Source organism: Mchenga conophoros, linkage group LG11 (assembly GCF_057382185.1).
Source record: "Mchenga conophoros isolate Kocher_MC1m ecotype Shallow Benthic linkage group LG11, M_conophoros_male_GT1.1, whole genome shotgun sequence".
NCBI lineage: Eukaryota > Metazoa > Chordata > Actinopteri > Cichliformes > Cichlidae > Mchenga > Mchenga conophoros.
Window position 1 is genome coordinate 8291992 of NC_140536.1, and position 20004 is coordinate 8311995.

At 40.5% G+C, this 20004-nt stretch overlaps 3 protein-coding genes across 5 annotated transcripts; 2 read left to right on the top strand and 1 right to left on the bottom strand.

The window, feature by feature from the left end:
- Positions 1–1106: 1106 nt before the first annotated feature.
- On the top strand, positions 1107–4235 carry LOC146563544 (uncharacterized). 2 transcript variants are annotated; one of them, XM_085290715.1, is made up of 2 exons: positions 1107–1383; positions 2221–4235. In XM_085290715.1, exon 2 carries the CDS (start codon positions 2256–2258, stop codon positions 3759–3761), a length of 1506 nt encoding a protein of 501 aa, XP_085146841.1. In that variant the 5' UTR covers positions 1107–1383; positions 2221–2255; the 3' UTR covers positions 3762–4235. The 2 variants fall into 2 exon arrangements, with proteins under 2 accessions (XP_085146841.1, XP_085146840.1); XM_085290714.1 differs by lacking the exon at positions 1107–1383 and adding an exon at positions 1407–1809.
- An 887-nt stretch (positions 4236–5122) lies between these two features.
- On the top strand, positions 5123–13395 carry LOC146563545 (uncharacterized). 2 transcript variants are annotated; one of them, XM_085290716.1, is made up of 3 exons: positions 5123–5372; positions 6618–6743; positions 7083–13395. In XM_085290716.1, exons 2-3 carry the CDS (start codon positions 6627–6629, stop codon positions 10563–10565), a joined length of 3600 nt encoding a protein of 1199 aa, XP_085146842.1. In that variant the 5' UTR covers positions 5123–5372; positions 6618–6626; the 3' UTR covers positions 10566–13395. The 2 variants fall into 2 exon arrangements, with proteins under 2 accessions (XP_085146842.1, XP_085146843.1); XM_085290717.1 differs by lacking the exon at positions 6618–6743.
- A 3307-nt stretch (positions 13396–16702) lies between these two features.
- LOC146563546 (trypsin-3-like) lies at positions 16703–18025 on the bottom strand. The gene is made up of 5 exons (XM_085290721.1): positions 17870–18025; positions 17634–17790; positions 17244–17497; positions 17019–17155; positions 16703–16933 (listed from the first exon to the last, which is right to left on the bottom strand). Exons 1-5 carry the CDS (start codon positions 17907–17909, stop codon positions 16784–16786), a joined length of 738 nt encoding a protein of 245 aa, XP_085146847.1. The 5' UTR covers positions 17910–18025; the 3' UTR covers positions 16703–16783.
- Positions 18026–20004: the final 1979 nt, after the last annotated feature.

Here is a 20004-nt window from a genome sequence, read left to right on the forward strand (position 1 = left end):
GAAGGTTTAATAACATTCGTGTTAACTTGTTTGTGTAAGACTCACTTAGGCTGGATTAAATGTACAGGTCTCACTGAGCTAGTGACATGGATAAAGGTCTTACCGCACACTCACCAGACACTATTAGGTACTTTTGGTGAAGCCATTTTTGCTTTCAGAAATGCTTTATTTCTTTGTCTCAGAGTCAACAAGGTGCAGGAAACATTCCTCAGAGATTTTGGTCCACGTTGACATGATAGCATCATAGTTGCTGGAGCAACTGTGTGATGCAGCTTTGAGCTGCACATCCATCATGTGAATCTCCTTTTCTCCCACATCCCAAAGGTGCAGTGAACTCACTGCCATGTTCAAGAAACCAGTTTCAGATCATTTAAACTTTGTGATGTGTTATTCTGCAAGAAGCAGACATCAGAATATGGGTACACTGTGGTCACACAGGGTTGGACATAGTCAGCAACAACAGGTAGGCTTTGGTGTTTAAATGGTGTTCACTTGATACTAGTAGGTCCTAAGTATACCAGTAAATTATTCTTTACACCATTATAGCAGTATTGGGGTTTTTAAGGAGAAGGAAATATTAGCAATATTATGAAAGAATGGAAAAGATACTGAAACGAAAGGAGTAAAGCTTTGACTTATGAACCTTTGTTGTTGTAAAGTTTGATTTCAACAAAATCTCTCTTTATCAAACTATTTGTCAAAGTTCTTCAGGCAATAACTAAGAACTTAGTTTATGTAAAATGAAATTGTAAATTGTATAGAAATTGTATCTAAACCTAAATGTCCAAATCTAGTTCAGTATGGTCAAAGTTGAAGACCTCATATACAAATAAATTCACTGTGTATTTAGATTATTCTCATATAGTTCCATATATAATTTAATGTGTAGATGTGTTTGGAAACTTGAGACAAACTTCTAACTTTTTACTTATATAAATAAAACCTAATAAAGAAATAATTATTTTGAAACCATATGAATAACAACTATCAAACCCTACAGTGAGTCAACAAATCCAATATATATATTCAATAAATACATTGAAATAAACAAAGTATGATAGATTAGTAGTTTTAAGCATGATTCAAATTATGGACAAAGCCTACAAGAGATAATTACCACTTAATATCCAGAAGCTGTTTCGTATTGGTAGATTTGGCAAGTTTTTCACAGGCACAGCCCACGTGCTCAGCTCTACTGCTAAATCACCAAATATGGCACCATTTAAGAAGAAATTAATAGGCTTCCCAGACAAAATTATTCAGTACTGTGATAACTGTTTACTGCGAAGATGCTTTAGATTTAAAGAGTTCATCTGTAGTTGTAAATTTGACATCAGTGATCTATTATTTCTTTGTTTTTCTTCTTTTTGTCTTGATTAAAAGGTGAGGTGAGTTGTAGTTGAATTGATTTTCTTGAGGTGTTTTAGCATCAGCCTACACCCTTTCGGTTTGTTCTGTAAATTGAATAAAGATAGGGTATCTAAAACTTTATTGCTGGTTTTGTTTGTTTGTTTTGTTTTGTTTTGTTTTGTTATGTTTTGGGGGATTTTCTGATTTTCCTGATTTTTATTGTTATACTCGGTGAATGCGTTAAGATTCCCAGTTGGTGGCGCTAGTGCAACATAACAGCGTGTGATGTTTAAGAGAAGAAGATGAGGATTTCTTTTCTTTTTTCCCCTTCTTCCCTCTTGTTTGTTCGGTGTGGTTACAGGCTAACTGCTACCTATTTGTGCTACATACCGGCGACTCAGCCCATTTGTTAATGTCTCGCAAAACGACACCAGACAAACAGTTTGCAGCTTTTCCAAGGTAGTGCCTTACTATTGGGATGGCAGCGGTTTCGTTTTCATGTTGGAATGAGCTAATGATGTTGTATGTGATGTAGCAGAGGCTAACGCTAGCATGCTAGGCATGTAGCAAAGGAAGCGCGCGTTAGATAAAAAAAAAAAAGCCGTTATTAATTTTACAGCGTTGCTAGCTAAGGTGCTTTACCCTCCAGATGTCTCAAGTGTACAGTGCATTTTTGTGAATAATTCACCGCCTAATAATTTGGTTTTCCTTTCAAAGTTGTAGTGATTTGCTAGTAATTGTGCAGAAGTTTGGACTTTCCTTTATAGGCGAACAGCAAATGCATTTTAAACATGTAAAAAGAAGGTAAAGGTGATGTTCCGTACACTGCTTGTGATTCATATTTATTCTCAAACCTGCTTCTTCTACCAGGACCAGCGTGCTCCCCGTTAGCAGTGAACACACTAATGCTCAGTGTGAGGATGGAGACAGGAAGGCAAAGCACCCTGGATTACAACTTGGTCACAGACCTGATGAATGGAGGGCAGTTTTGCTTCAGCTGTGAGCAGATATTTGCAAACAGGAAATGCCTGGAGGAGCATATGTGTTCATCCGCGAGTTTCATCTGCTCCTGCGGGACCGAGTTTACTGAGTACAAGCACATGCAGGAGCACAGCACTATGCACGAGCCCGGGCACCAAGTGCTTGATCACAAAACCATACGGAACCGCAGGATAGAGAAGCGCATAGAGGAGGAGGAGAAACTTAAAAGGATACAGAAGGGTGAGGTAATCTGGAATACGCCTAAAATGACCAATGCTTGGACAAAGGCCAGTGCACCCCCAGTTTCTTTGCCAGTGACTCCTGTGCTGCAGGTACCCAGTGCGTCGGTGTGTGTGCCGCAGCTTTGCGTGCAGCCTGCAAAAATTTCACAAGTGCCTGAGTTGTACCCATCAATGTCACAAGCATCTGTGCTCCCAAACCCCGCATCCTCAACAACAGACATGCAGAATATTTTCGCAGATGTTGGCGCACCGACAGTGGATGTCTGGACGCTTTATCAGCCAGTTGTGTTGCTTCCAACAGTGCGCAAGTTTAACAAGCAAAAGCCATACTCTTGTGGTAAGTGTGGGCAGTGTTTTTTCTCAAAGACCTTACTCATCTCCCACCACAACTTTCATGTTCCTGACAAAATTTCGGGCTGCATAGGATGTGGGCTGCTGCTCTCCAACAAAAAGATTGTGCCTCGCTACCATGTATGTAACTCATCAAACAACGCATCCAAATTCAGGCTAGTCACAGCAAAGCCACTTGGTTTCAAGACTATGAACGTGACAAGTGGGGAAAAGACTCTGAGCGCCCTGGGTCTTCCGACTACTTCCTCTCTGCAGGTGACAAATCAGAATATTGGTGAACTGCCCCCTACCTCCATCTTGAAAATTAAGAGTGTCCCTTTCATTACCAAACAGGGGGTACGTGTCACTCCATTATTGCAGTTTAAGAATGCATCCAACATCGGTGTGTCCTTTCCATCAAAGCCTCAGACTCAAAATCCTAGTTTGCAGTTAAAGATGCCCACAAACTCTGCAGGGGTGTCTTCTGCATCAAGTGGCTTCTCATGCCGAGTCTGTCATATTTCTTTTGAATCTGCTCAACTCCTTCAGAGGCACAAGTGTGTCAAAGCACGGGAGTTTATGGCCCAACACGTGCGAGGTGGCATGCAGCAGTTCAAAAAGATGATGCCAGCGGCAAGCCAAGTTCCTGCTCAGGTAAATGGCAAAAGGAAATGCATTATACCATCTTCTGGTAATGTGAAGAAGAGCCAAATCCTGACTGTAAACTTGGAAAAAGGGCCTGTCAACGGGAACACGGGAGTAGATAGCGATGATGACTGTTACATCGTTGAAGGCGGACCAGACAAACCTGCTGAGATGATTTACCAAGTAATGTCATCTGTACCAATCAAGACTTGACAAAACTAGTGAGGCACATCCAGTCTGCATGTCATGTAAAATATGGACCAAGCGCATAGAGATGGCGACATCCTGGTTGAAAGGAATCTGCTCAGTTCACTGCACAGGAGCATGATGCTTCCTGGTTTGCTCAAGACTGTTTTAAGATATAGAGAGTAGTGATAATAAAAATGCATCTTTAATTCACCTCGATTTCTTTTGTTAATGCATTTCGAATTTATAAAAGTATGAAGGTGGTACCTCTGTGGTGGTTGCAGAAGATGAAAAAAAAATGTACGTATGTGGGGGTTGAATCATGTTTGGTGCCCTAACCGGCACTATTATAGTTTTTGCTCTGTTTTTATGTTTTTAGTATGATCAGAATGTGTTGTGAAGCTGTGGGGATTGGCCAAAATGCCCAGTGTGTTCATACCAGCTTTGTAGAGACTTTTAAGAATACAATATATAATGTATTAAAGTATATTTTCAAACTCAGTGTTTTGTGTTCACGACACTTTATAGTATTACATCACAACAATGTGATTGGTCACTTGCAATGTTGAACCTGGAACAACATTTATTATGATGATGTGGAAACGACACGAGGATATCAGATCCTGCATATTTTAATACTGCATTGTAAAGCGCTGGTAATCTTTCACAAAAGTACATCAAATACATACAAACGTGAAAAATAATTCATTATAGATATTTTAAAGATACTGTCTGAAAATGAGTTATATTAATAGTGTATTAGGGGTTGTTTTTTTTTTCTTAATTTTTATCAAGTTTTGTGCCTCCACTCTTAAAATTGCCTGTTTTTTGTATCCACCAAACTAATGATGACAGTTTCATTGTCATTAGTGGTTCTCCAGCAGAGGGAGCTGTTTCAAAGCACAAACAAAGCGACGTAGTGCGTCCATTCATTATGAGGTAACATCCATACCTTAAAATCAAAGATGCTGCAGAAGCGCTCATGCGGAGTTCACTTGTTGTCTGTGTGTAATAGAAGCGTCAATTTAAATCCTATGTGTTAAGATAACATATGCCAAACTGGATATATATTGGGTGTACATTGAGATACTTGATGCTTGCACATCTGACACGGACTCCCTGCGAAAACTTAAAACTGCAGAACGAGTAGGAGTTGGGCATACTCACGTCATTGTTAATTGCTAAATGAATGTATGTCTTTTTGCCTTCCACGCTTCTTGTTTATAACATTTCTAATTGTCTCAGCAACACACACATATTGACAAACAGAACAAATCTGCTGTTTTTGTGTGCGCGTGTTCTGATTACAATTTTTAAAGTTTTCCCCATGAGGAGTTCCGAAATTTCCCACAGCACTCTAACTACGCGCTCTGTGCGCTCGGCTTAATTAACAGTTTTTTCAGATTGCTTTTTGTGTGTGGATACCGACTGATTCACTTCTGCAAACTGTTCAGAAAAGAAGAAAAAGCGAGGCCCACATTAACAGCTCAGCTCTTAGATCAGTGCATCCCTGTAAGAAAAGGGCGTCCAAAATGCCTCGTAGCCACAGCTTGAGTTAGCCAGTGCTAGCTAGTTCTAGTTTGAGCGGCGGTCAGCGCATGGCTACGCAGAAACCAGTTCTGACTCTCTCCCACGCAGGCAAGCACTTTGTGTTTACTATCACCCATCACAGATGAACTACACATGCGTTACTTGCTGTAAAGAAAGTTGTGTGAGCAGGCGTAGAGATTAATGCTTAAGGTTCGTGTGGCCTGTGATGTCAAATTATCGGAGCTAGCGATGTGGCCTAGCACACGATAACGCCTAACTCACATTGTTAGTCACGGCTTTGGTAGCTTTGAATGATAACTGGTAGCCGTGTTTCTTTTTAAATCTGTAAATGCTGTAAAACATTATAGAAGTGAGCCAGTGGGGCACGGCTGTGTCTGAGAGGGGGTTTAAATGTGAGTCAGCAGCTCGTGAGCATCACAAAGTCTCCATCAGATGAAGTGTTCCTGCAGTGGAGATGAAAGGCAGGATAACAATAGCAACCATGCACATCTTGTCAAGCTAGGCTGGATTTCTTCTGTTACATCTAATGCATATGCCCTGTGCTTTTGCAAACTGCAGTGAATCTACTTTGAGCCTGGATAGTGTGCATGTTTCTGCGGGTCCGGTCGCTTTAAACTGTTGGTGATAGATGATGAGCTTTAAATATTGTCATACAGAGTATTGTTATTGATGCTAAAGATACCTATTGATACCTAAAGATACCTAAAGATAAATAGCTTGTAAGCAGTTGTGTAATGATACATCATTATTTATAAGATGCTGTATGGTTTTTATTTTTTTAAATTGGCAAAGTCCATCTGCTTCTGACTAACTTTTATATAACTGTTGTAGAAGAAATTCTAGATTTACCTCTGGAAATATAATGGGAAAAGGGTGTCAGTCCCCTTAGAGGTGTATTTTCAAGTCTTGAGGTTATGAAACTCAGCAGTTCTCTGTAAAACCAGTTTCAAACTCTGCTTCTTTCCCAGCGGATTTAGATAATTTTAAAAGGTTGCTCATCTTTTTTGGGGAAAACTTGAAGTTTTGCAAAGCAGCATATGCTTATTGAGCTTAAATCTGGCTGTGTGTGATCCAGTTATGGCCTTTACTATACTTCTCCAGTATAAATTTGCAGTTTGGTACCCCTATCTGTAAAAATAGTCAGTGGGTGCATGAGATGATCCCAGTTCAACCATCCACTTTAAACTTATCACGACAAATGGGCATGGCATGCAGTTTATTAGTAATTTTCTATTTTTCATCCTGGGAATAATTACTCCCCAGCCCGAAGCGTTTTTGCTTTTACGCGTCGCTGCTCGTTTTACAACCTCCTTGTCGCTGTTTAATCCACAGACTCTTGACATGGGGAGTAAAATGTCCTTCAGCAGAGGAAGCAGTGACCAAAATACAGTCTCTGAGTTAACTTCTGTGGCACCTCAACCTCGCAGTTCCAATCATGCCTCTTCGGACTGCAAGCAGGTAGCCAGTAAGAAAGACAAGTGGATGAGCTTGTGCTGTTTATTACAGTATACAGCGTCATTTAAATCTGCACTAATGAAGACCGCAGTCTGATGTGATGTGTTATGAAGTCATGCATCTGTGCATATGTGAATATGCACGCTTAGTTTTCCAGTTTGAACCAATTTTGGTAGATATATTTGTGCAAATATCGCTCTATAGTTTTTGAAATGTGCAAATGATTCATGTTCATGTGTTTATTCTTTCCACCTTTAATAAACATGCTTTTCCAAATGATTTGTGCAACAAAAAATAAAATCATTAATTCATTCATGTTCACTCTTCTTTTTACTTCCACAGATACCCGAAGGTAAGACATGCAGTGAGGGAGACGTGGACTCCAGGCGGGGAGATAAAATGAAAGGGACGGCGTTGAAACAGCCTGGGAGCCGGGAGTCTGATGTTCATGTCAGCTCTGAAAGCGCTGGTGAGAGAAACTGTCAGCGCAGTGAGGCAGTGCCCTCGCAGGCAGAGGTGGAAGCAAAATCTCTGACTCCTGCTAGCGTGTGCAGCTCTGCAATAGACAGCCAAGGGAAGCCCGTGATCATCCACAAGAAACGTGGGAGACCCCGTAAAATCAAACCAGCCCCGACTGAAGACAAAAGAGGTCCAGATGCTGCAGATGCTGTTCAGCATAAGGAAGTTAGCACCACCATACCTTTGCCAGCAAGTGTGGAAAACCACAACAGTGACGATTTGCCTTACGCTGTGGATAGTAAGTTAATAAATAGTGCGGCTCATAATGAGATGCCCGCTCCTCAGCCTGTCCTGGATAACAACGTACAACTCGCTGCTCCTTTGCTGCCAAAAAGAAGACCAGGAAGGCCAAGAAAATCAGAAATGGCAGCTTTTCAAAACCAGGTTTCTATGGCTGCTCCTGGTTCTCATGCTAATAAGTTTAGCAGTCCTGCACGAACACTGAGGAGTAGGGTGGAGCAACCTACTTTGATGCAGGATGATAAGTTAGAATCTCATAGCAAGAAGGACAAGGAGGATCTAAAACAAACTGAAGCGGAGACTACAGAAAGTACTCGTACATCCAACTCTAAAGGTGTGAAGAGACGAAGGACTAAGTTGCAAATTGATCAGCAACTTCCAGCAAAAGTGTCCAAGCTGGATGAATCCCAGGAGGCCTTGCTGACGTTGAGCACTGACATAGACTGCGGAAAAAGCACAGAGACAGAAAAACAGTTGGACACTGACAAACATGAGACTGATTCAGATGTGAGGGATGATCAGCTCCCACTGCATTCTGGGGAAGGACTAGAGCAGGAGAAGCAACAAGACAAAACTGCATTACCAAAAGCAGAGGTGAATTCCCAGCCTGAGCCTGAAGCTATTCCTTCAGACAGCTTGAAAGAATCTGATTTGCCAAACCCAACTCAGACTGATAACCTTAAAGTAAATCAGTCATTGGACATAAATGGCAGCGAGGAGTCACCATCAGAAACACCAGACTTCTCAGAGTCTCCAGCAGATGCAGAGCTGCCAAAGCCCTCTAGCACAGATACCCTGACTCCCCCTGAGCAAATGCGGACATCTATTGGGGCCCCGTTTGCTGTCAAAGCTGAGAATTTAGAGCTGGAGCATTTAAAACCTGCGCCCAGGTCAAATAGCCCCAATTCTTCCCAGCACAGCACCACTCCCTTAGTTAAATCTGAGGTTCCAAATGTTGTTTTTCGACGCAAGAGAGGTGGTAAGAGAAGGAGGATGGTAAACAAGGTTTTATTACCAAGAGAGCGTCTTGTAGAGAACCACGAAGCGGGTAGTGACACCCAACCAAAAACAAACTGCAGTGATGAGGAAAAGGAAGCTAACGCCAATGTTGGCGAAAATGTCATCTATACTAAAAAGGGGGGTAAAACCCTGTTGAAATGTGGTTACTGTGGTCGTACTTTTAAGTTTCTGTCTCAGTTCGTCATCCATCAGCGCATTCATACAGGAGAGAGGCCGTTCAAGTGTTCAGAGTGTGGCAAGGGTTTTAGCAAAAACTCTAACTTAAATCTTCATCTCAAGACCCACAGAAAGAGCAACATATATCAGAAGTGCCCATATTGCAAGATTAAATTCTCTTGCTCTGAGTACGCTGCACATATGGAAATGCACGCACACGAGCTGAACGAGGAGTGTAAGAACAGCAAGGCTGAGGAACAGAGCAGAGAACCAGCAGAGGAAAGCAGCAGGGAGCTGCAAAGAGCAGTGGAAAAAAGAGAGAAAAAAGTCTGCCAGTACTGTGGCAAATCATTCCCATTTCAATCGGCGCTCATAAGACACGTCCGAGTCCACACAGGAGAGAAGCCTTATAAGTGCGACATCTGTGGCAAAGCTTTCGGGCAGGCCTATTTCCTCCGTGTTCACGAGCTCACGCATTGGTCTGTGAAGCGTTACAACTGCACCCATTGTGAAAAATCATTTACTCACTACAGCAATGCAAAAAATCACTCATGTAGACCTTTGGGAAGCGATGACAACGCGCAAGAACACAGACGCCCAAAGCCTTCGCTAACGTACACATGCCACATCTGCAAGAATGTTTTTGACCATTTGCAGGAGTTCAACACCCACATGCGAGAGCACACCGGCGCAAAGCTTTATCGCTGCTTGTACTGCGACAAGCTGTTCGGTGTGCTGTCTGAATTCAACGCCCATCGCAGTCAGTGCAGCGTGGAAAAAAATGCCTCCAGCTCTGCGATTAAGGAGGAGGAGACTGTGTCGTTAATTCAGTACACAGTGCCTGCGCTCAGGTGCTCATCGGCGCACAATTCAGCTCTGGTGGCAGCTGCCAGCTGTGAAACACAGAAGAAACAGCCACAGATCATCCGCAAGAAACGCTCCAACAACTTGAAAAAACCGTTCCAGTCCACGGTCATACCAGCTCACAGTCTCTCACACCTAGTGTCAAAGTTAAACAAAGTAGACAACAGATCAGATCCCAGGAGATATCTGTGCCCAAACTGTGGGCGACTCTTCAGACACATGGGCAGGCTCAGAGCCCACATGCTCACACACGCCCCAGGTCAAAGCTACACCTGTGCCTGCTGTGGTAAAACACTAGGAAGCTGGAAAAAGTTGTGGCACCATCAGAGAATTCATCGTCACAGGGATGGCCGCTTCACGTGTCCTCAGTGCGGGCAAGGTTTTCGGTTTGTAGAGCCTTACAAAAAACACATGAGTGAGCACCCAGAGTTCCAGTGGGTTCAAGTCAGGCCCAAGAAAGTGTTTCTGCCTTATCAATGCGAGCGCTGCAGGTGCAGCTTTAAAACTCTAGACATGCTGTTTAGTCACCAGCTCTGCCATTCCTCAACGCAAGACATACGCAAAGACTCTGATTTTGATTTATCAGTAGATGATCGCAATGCACCGTCAAACACGAAAACGCTAAACCCTCCCACCAATAATGGCATAGAAACATTACGCCAGGCTTCTGAGGAAATTAAATCTCTCTCAGATCCCTTATCTAAATATCCAGACCCGGTTTTTCAAGAATCAATTGTGACTTCCTGTGTTCAAAGCCGGGATCCTGATTTGGGTAATTCTTCTGAGCATCCCAGCAGGGCAAACGTAGTGCAAGATAAAGAGGCCAGTTGTGACAGTGTAGGTAAAAATGGACTTGGAAAACCCATTACCCCTTTAAGAACTGTGAAGAAACACGTGACTCAGAATGCCAGCATGTCAAATGAAAAGCCTTCAGATGGTGTGAGCTGTGCTGTGTGTGGAAGTTCCTACGCAGCCATTTCAGACCTTTATCAGCATTATTTGCAGCACGCTAGAGGCCAGGTGTAATGATTTTAAATCAAAATACATGTCAGTGGCCATCGACGTTCTGTGCCCATCACGTTTTTCCACTCTGGGGTCCTTGTAATCCTGTATTAAGCTACATTTCCACACAAATGTCCCAGGAAATTTCAAGGCACAAAAAGCTTTCTTCAGACTGTTGGTCGTCTGCGTTTCCACCATGATTTAAAGAGCTGTGAAGATTAGGCAAATTAGGCATGCCACTATATTGCAGATCACTACTTCAGCGTAGAGCACACTAAAATGTTGATGTTGTAATGTGAAATGAGGGAGGTGAGCGCGCAATTCTTTGTCACTAAATAGACATGCAGTCATCACAAAGTGGATCCAAAAGGTTAGATTGAACATATTTTGTGAGGTATTGCAGCATATTGTGATGTGAGTGAGAAGTGCAGTAGTTGCAGACGTGAACCGAAGCCCCATTCACAGTAATACCGCTTAGAAAGGATGTTTTGTTAGGGTAAATGGTAAATGGCCTGCATTTGTATAGCGCTTTTCTAGTCCTTAAGGACCCCAAAGCGCTTTACACTACATTTAGTCATCCACCCATTCACACACACATTTACACACTGGCGATAGCAAGCTACATTCTAGCCACAGCTGCCGTGGGGCGCACTGACAGAGGCGAGGCTGCCGGACACAGGCGCCACCGGGCCCTCTGACCACCAGGCAAACATGGGGTTAGTATCTTGCCCAAGGATATTTGGCATGCAGCCAGGAGGCAGCCTGGGATCGAACCACCGACCTTCTGATTAGTGGCTGACCTGCTCTGCCACCTGAGCTACAGCCACCCAAAATATTAAATATTTCCTCAAAACTCTAAAATATTGCAGGTCCCTGGAAAACATCCTGATTTACTGCGCAGGTTCCTTATTCTTTGGGAAACCTGTGGTGGAAATGCAGCTTTAGATAAATCCCCAAAAGTAGATTATGTTTATCTGGACGCAGAGCTGTGGGAGAAATGTTTCATCACTAATCCAAGCGACTTCTTGGGTCTCAGCTCAATGCCGGTTTCGTTGGGTTCATTTTATGAGAGAAGACAAATATGCAAAGTACATTTTCTTAAGTTTATTAAGCAGTTAAAGGTTCAAGTTAAAAACAGCTGTGGAAATGCAAATGTACTGTTTAATATGTTGGGGAAACCTGCAGTCAGCTGAGACTGAAGAAGTCACTTGGATGTCACACTGAAAACATCACGTCCAGATGAACTGAATCAACTTTTTGGGATTTCCTTACCTGGATGATTCAGCATGCATCAAGACAGCTTTGAATAAAGGTAATGAAATGTTGTTGCACACCTGGGAAACTTAGACACTCAAGTGACTTGGAAGGTTATGCTCTAATCGTTTAGTCAGCCGTTTGTCAGGTTTAGACAACGCCTGCGGCTAAAAGCCACTAACCTTCCTTTTAGTATTCTGTAATTAAATTCGTATAAAATGAACAGAAGACATGTAGATAAAGAGAGACGTGCAAATTTGATACGAGTGCTCTGTGTCAAATTCAGTTTAACCAGAAGCCACCCTGGGATTATGCATTATGCCTATTTCGCAGCAGCCACAGCAGATAGTAGGGAGAGACAGGTGTCACTAATCTAAACACATTATTAAAGCTTCCTGTCTGTTTAGCTGCTATTTTAAGTCAAATGGCTGCTGTGAAATAGGCCTGTTGGATACATGTTTATGATTTTAGAAATTTTACTTGATGTAAAAATTTCTAAAATCATAAAGAGAGTGCTCCTTGGATGGATTTTGTTTTGCTTTTGAGCACATTATTCACTATTCTTTTGAACCGTCACATTCTTGCCGCCTTACATCTTTCTCATTTTACAAATTGGAGAAAATACACTGTGCTCTGTGGGGGGGGGACACAGTACTGCTCCCACTAATGAGGCATGGATTGACTGACTAACAAGTAAATACAACATATTGGACATTGACACTGTGGGTTCAGTATTAAAATCTACTTCATGCAGATGTTTTCTTGGCTGTTACAGTGTACCGATTACAATTTTGTTTTGTTCCACAACAATAACGTGTTCTGGCATTTTGTATTTACATTTTAAGAGTGACTATCAGTTTTACTCGTGAATCATTTTGTGAGCCTGTGTGATAAACTGAATTATTGCAAAGTTTTTCAATAAATACTGACAAACACACACTCCTCATTTGTTGAGCCAAGCTTGTTTTGTTGAACGACGATCACTGTTTACAGCTTTTGGAAAAGATGCTTTTTCATGCTTTGTGTTTATGTCACGCTTGAGTTCAGTGGAGTCCTTTAAACCAGTGGTCCCCAACCTTTTCTGCACCACGGACCGGTTTAATGTCAGACAATATTTTCACAGACCGGCCTTTAAGGCCGCGGATGAATACAACAAAATAAAATGATGCGACCAAAACAAAAACTGCGGTATTTCGTAATTATAATAATAATAAACGCGGATTCACTGTGTAATTGTCTAACTTCATTAGCAGCTAACAATAAAAACCCTGAAAACCATAAATTTCACACCCGAGCCTCTCGCGGCCCAGTACTGGTCCGTGGTCCGGGGGTTGGGGAGCGCTGCTTTAAAGAATTATCAATTCAAAGCAGTTTCTGAATGGACACCTTGCAGTGTTGTAAATAATTTTCTTCTATAGTTTGTCTTAATTAAATAAACATCACTTTTGTAATCAAATCGTTATTCTTTATTTTTAAGTTATATCGCCTTCTCCGGCATGTTTTCGCACTGAAAGGCAATAAGTCAGATTGATCAATAGGTACCGAGTTTGTGTATTTAAGTTAATAAGGGGTCTTAATAAAATATTTTAAAGCAAAAACTTATAATTGTAGTATTTGACCATCTTTAAAAGTATTAAATTATCATCAGAGGAATAAAAGCCTTCAAAATATTGTTAGACCTACCATTTCCTTGTTATTAGATAACAAGGACACCAGTATCTTTGTCCTTGTTTTTTTCCACTGTCTGGAAGATAAGGGCAAAGTCCTGATGTTTATGTATCCCACTGAAACCCAAATACTACTTTTATTATTGTGTGATTTTAAAAAAAGTTGGTATACTATAATGTGTGAAAGTATTGAACTTACCCTCATTTCTTTATGTTTTGCTTGGAAAATGAAGAATATCTGTGGAGATCTACTGAAATATGTATATTTCAAAAAATATGAATGGGAAAGACTGAGTTTGTACGATTGCAACAAGTTTGAAAATCAGTATTTGGTATGATCGCTTTTATTTTACAACACAGCTTAACCCTATAATGCCTTTCTATCATATTTAATACATGGGTTTCTGAGACTTCTATCTCATCAACATGATCAATAGTTGATATAATTTCAAAATGTTATGCACAAAAGTTCTTTTTGTCTAAAATTAACATTTTTGTTAACAAAAAGTTGCCAATCTATCGAATGTGATACAAAAAATAAATCATACACAACATGATATAGGAAAAAAAAAAAGTTTTGTGGATTTTGTTATAACGATTAATAAACATCTCAGTTCCAAATAATTAGAAATTTCTTTCTTACAGGGTTAAACTCTCTTAGACAACCTTTATTGTCTGAAGATGTCTTCAGGATTGGGCTTCTTGAAGGACATTCACAGCTCTTCTTTGGCTGTTGACTTCATTTTGTTCTGTTCTCAGGATGATTCCACACTGCATCAATAATGTTGAGTCTGGGCTCCGGGGAGGCCTGTCTATGGCTGATAGTGTTTCATTTTTTTGTTGTATTTTTCTATCCAAGTATGCTTTTTCTGCGTTGGCATTATGTTTGGGATCATTGTCAATTAGATGCCTTTCAGATCGTATTACATGGTGCAACAGCTATATGCTAGCTATATACTAAAGGTGTTATAGTGTTTCACAACCAAATAATAACAGAAGAACAGTTGATAGTCAAACAAATTGCTGCCATTTTAAACCCACTGTGACCTCTGTTATCTGACCAGCGTGTGAAAAGACATCTGGTTGATAAAGGTCAGTGCTTATAATCTAGGTTTAGTCCTACCACCAGTCACATACACTTCATTTATAAAAGATTTGAATTAATGATGGAAAAACTGTATAATTATGTAGCATTATATTTTATTTTTTATTTAACCTTTATTTAACCAGGAATGTCCCGTTGAGATCAAAGACCTCTTTTTCAAGGGAGTCCTGGCCAAGAGGCAGCACATTTCAAGACAAATACATACGAACAAACAAAGTTAAAATTACACAAAACAATTACACATTATTGAGGCAGCCTGTAGGCCTTTGAGTTTAGTTTTAAAAACATTTAAAGACAACAATTCAGTTAGTTTCCAGTCTTTCTGTAACATGTTCCACGAAAAAGGCGCAGAGTGGACAAAGGCTTTCTTACCCAGCTCTGTGCGGACAAGGGGAACAGACAACAGCAGCTGATCATTTGAGCGCAAGGAGTAAGAACCACTATTTGTCCTTGTGACCAAAGTACAAATATAAGGAGGCAGCAATCCAAGCATAGCTTTGTAAATAATACTCTTATACTCTTAGTGTCTCTTCACAAAGAAGATACAGTAAGTGAGAGACAAGTATAGTGCTAAACAAATGTATTAGACTAGACACCTGCCATAAAGATAAGAAAACATAAAAAAAATTTTTTTAAAAACTGTCAAAAAAAGGTTTACATTTTTTAAATTATTTTATTATTTAATAGGAAAATATTTAATTGAACTCCTATTTTCACACATTGTATCAAATTTGACCCCGCACAAATAAACCAAGCATCACATTGAACCACAAAAACACGTTTTCTGTTCAGAAGTACAAGTAAATGAGTGTAATGTGGAATCTCAATAAAACAATAATAATGTGCTTTACTATTTTTTTTCTGCATTTTTGTAAAACTTTGAAGTTGAAAACTCATGGATAACGACAATAATTATATTTTAGTGGAAACAATACAAGTTTGATTAAAGAGCTTGAGCATACTTAATTCACCAGTATGTGTCAAAGTCAAAGTCAACTTTATTTGTCGATTCTGCCACATGTACAGGACATACAGAGAATAGAAATTGCGTTACTCTCAATCCCTAGATAAATAGCAAATGAACATTTAAATATATTTAAATATAAAAGTGATTAAAAATGCAAGTAAAATAATTAAAAAGTAAAAATTTAAATAAATACAATTTTACATATAACAAGAAAGCTATACAATATACAATATAATGGGTAAGTGACATTGAGTGTAAACCAGGCAGAGTAGTGCAAATAGGCAAATAGTGCAAATGGAGATTTACTAATGTACGGTAAGAGAAAGTGTAACAACAAAGTCTTATGAGGTAATGGCAGTCCAATGCTCCACAAAGTGACTGGTAACTGGTGCAGGCCAGTGAGTGAGTCAGAGAGTGTGTGTGTGTGTGTGTGTGTGTGTGTGTGTGTGTGTGTGTGTGTGTGTGTGTGTGTGACAGAGTTCAGTGAGACCGTGGAGGAGAGAGGGGAGAGGGGGCAGAATCGGGAGGGAGTTAAGCTTCCTGACAGCCTGATGGATGAAGCTGTCCTTCAGCCTGCTGGTCCTGGCCTGGAGACTCCGCAGTCTCCTCCCCGACGGCAGCAGCTTGAAGAAGCTTTGCATTGGGTATGTGATGTATGTGATGTGTGATGTGTATATATATACTGTGCTGCCTGTGGATCTCTTTGGATAATTTGTTTTTATTATCTGTTTATGAAAAAAATTCCAGACTTACAGACCAAGAGTGTAAGACTGTGACTTCAATTTAAACATAAAATTATTGTTTTCTATAAAATGTATACACACTGCTGAATTAAAACCAATGACTTTAGAAAACTTTTATAGAGTCATTGACCAAAACAAATATTAATGTTTATAAGGTTAATTAATGCATTACCACTAAGTGATGAATGAAAAATTACAATTTTATTTATAAAGTAATCAATCTATGCAGCTCGCTGTGGTCTTAAATGTAAAGTAGTTAAAAAGAACTTAATTAAATCTTAAATACTAAAAAAAAATATAATTTTCATTTTTGAACCACTGTCTTATGCTAATTGTTAACAACATGTGTGATTATGATTTATCTGCTTTACTGATGATTCTTGTCATGATTTACCCAACAGCACAAAACAAGGAACAACATGAAATGATGTTGACTATTTATTTATTTGAATCAGATTTCATAGTTAATTATACAAGAAACTTTAGTTAGAAAACTGTAGTTTCATTTAGTTGTTAGCCATGGTGTTGTTGATCCAGCTGTTGTAGTTGCAGACCTTGGTGTAGACTCCAGGCCTGTTCCTCTGAGCACAGCCGTAACCCCAGGACACAATACCCTGCAGCCGGCCATTGCACACGACGGGGCCACCGGAGTCACCCTGAGGCACAGAAAAGACAAGTGTGAGCAGAGGTGTTCTGAAGTTTGGTTTGTCCTAAAACAGTCAGGATGGCTTTAGCTCATACCTGGCAGGAGTCCTTGCCTCCCTCAAGGAATCCAGCACAGAACATGTTGTTGGTGATCTCTCCAGGATAGGAGTTCCTGCAGTCTGTGTCACTCAGGATGGGGGCATTCAGGCACATCAGACGGTCAGGGTAGTTGCCTAGAAGGGGCGGGAAAAAAGTTAAAAGTTATACAACTCATACATCAACATTTACACTTTTTTTTCTGAATGTGTGACTTTGACTCACTTCCACTGGTGCTGGTGTTGCCCCATCCAGAGATCAGACAGGAGGTGCCGGCACTGGCACAGCCAGAGGGCAGGGACACGGTCTTGACGTAGCTGTTCAGGGTGGCGGGGGTCTTCAGCTTGATCAGCATGATGTCGTTATCCAGGTTGTAGCTGTTGTAGCTTTGGTGACGAATGACCCTGGAAGAGCTGATGAACTGCTCAGTGCCCTCATTGACAGCAATGTTGTGCTCACCAAGGCGCAACTGGATGCTTCTGCAGGGAGAGCCAGAAGAGGAATGTATTCAAGTAAAGTGTCTACTTGTTTGGTTAGTATGCCCTTTTAGAGGGGTTAGCAGCCCTGCGTGCATTTTTTCATTAGATTAATTTGATGAATGCTCTCTGTACTTACGACTGGTAGCAGTGAGCAGCAGACACGACCCAGGAGCTGGAGATCAGGGAGCCTCCACAGAAGTGATAGCCAACGTTCAGAGAAACCATGTAGGGCACAGAGTTCTTTGTGCACTCATAGCCTCCAATGATCTTGTCATCGTCAATGGGAGCAGCATCTGCAATACAGAAGGAGAGTTCCAGTGTTAAACTCTCTGTTCAAATGATCAAATCGAGAAATTTTGTGCAAAGACTTACATGCTGCAGCAAACAGGGCAAGGAGAATGAAGTACTTCATGTTTGTTTTCTGTGCCTGCAAGTCTACACATAGCAGAGGAGTGTGCAGCAGCCTTATATACAGATGTGCAGCCCAGCTTCACAGCTCTTTATCTCAGTCATGCTCCCACGTATTTTTCCATGTGCCATGCACACTGATTAAATATTAGCCCACCTGGGAAACAGCAGCATGTTTAAAGATAAAAAATATATATATATTTTTTTCCTTTTACTTATCACATCTTGCTAAATTGTCACTCTGCAACATGTTATGTTTTATCCTACATGAGCACTTTTAAGATCACTTCAATGACGGTTTTCGCTGACACACTATGTACAAATTACTGGAGAAATATTTACTACAACCTATTTAATTTTGCCTAATTTTATTAAGTTTGTAGTTAATCATACTTTTTAAAAACCTTTTTGTGCCCAACAAAGAAACCAAGAACAAGTCAACATGTTAAAGTTCAGCGCATGAGTGTGACTTATACAACAGTTTTTAGCATGACATGTAAAGTTTTGGTGGGTTTTTTCCCCTCTTCTTTGTCCCCCCCCCCCCGCTCTGCTAACACAACATAACTTCTTCCTGTCATCAGACATGTTCACACAATCCAACACAGATTCTTGCATTCTTTGATTTAAAGCCAATGCTTTACAGTAGGCAACATTTTTCTGATAATAGCCATTTGGTTTTCAGGTGCTTTTTTGCTTCCTTGGCATAATAGCATTAGTTAACTCCTCCCAGTAAACAACACACTCAGGCTGAAGGCTTTTGACACTCACAGTCCAGTGAAGCTTTTACAGTAATTTCACCTGACAGCTTTTAAAATCCTCCTTAGGTTTTGTTTTTTTTTTATTAAAAAAAACAACATTTACTTTCCTTAACAGCTCCATCCTCCTCATGACCAATCAGGCCATTTAACATGTTTTTATAGAGAAACTTAAAATGCCACTTGTTATGTACACGTTGCTTGTGTTAAGTTGGACCAGCATTTTGCCTAGGAAATATTCCTCAGAGGTTTTGGTTCATGATAGCATGAAACAGATTAGTCAGCTGCACATCCATGATGTGAATCTTCCTTTCCCCAAAGGTGCTCTACTTCATTGAGATCTGGTGACTGTGTTGATCATTTGAGTACAGTGAACTCACTGTCATGTAGAAGAAAACAATTTCACATGATTTGAAGTTTGTGACATGGTTTGTGATACTGGTGGAAGAAGCTATCAGAAGTCAGGTGCACTGTGGCCATAAAGGCAGGCTGTGGTGTTTAAACAATGCTCAGCTGGTATTAAGACCCCTAATGGGACCTGGGGTGGTTTTCTGCTATTCATGTGCATTCAACATGTGCATTCAGAAATGCTCTTCTGCATATCTTGGTTGAAATGACTGGTTATTTGATTCTGGCTGTTCTCCTGTTTCCTCTGACATCAATAGGACACTGCTGCTCATTGAATATTTTCTTCTTTTTGACTATTCTCTGTAAATCCTAGAGATGGATATGCAGAAAAATCCTGCAGATCCCAGTATGTCTGTGAAAACTAGGTCTAACCTGTTTGACACCAACACGTATGCCACGGTCAAAGTAACTTTGACCTTTCTTCTGATACTAAGTTTGAACTTCAGCAGGTCGTCTTAACCATGTCTTACATGCTTAAATACAGGGACGTGCAGAGAGGTTTAAAGGGGCGGGTGCTCAAAGTTAAAAAGGGGCACATTGAACCATGCTGAATAACAACAACACACATTCATCAAGAATCTAATATGGGAAGGGCAGGGCTGTGTTGATCTGAGACTGTAGACATTAAAAAGTCCACAGGAGAGATGGTAGCTGATTAAACAAGTGTCATGAGATAATAACAAAATGCAAAGATTGGTGACAGCGCTTGGAACCATAAGGCAACGAAAAACTGTGACATAAACTCGGCTCTGCCTGTGAATCACTCTTTGCTTCTCTTCTTCCTTCCTTCCCATCATTTCATATATCACTCTCCACTTGCTGTCTATCTGAGAACAAGGCACAACTTGCTATTGCAATAAACTATAATCTAATTATCCACACCTAACAACTCTTGCACTTAATCTATAATAAAATGATGACAGAAAAATGTTATAG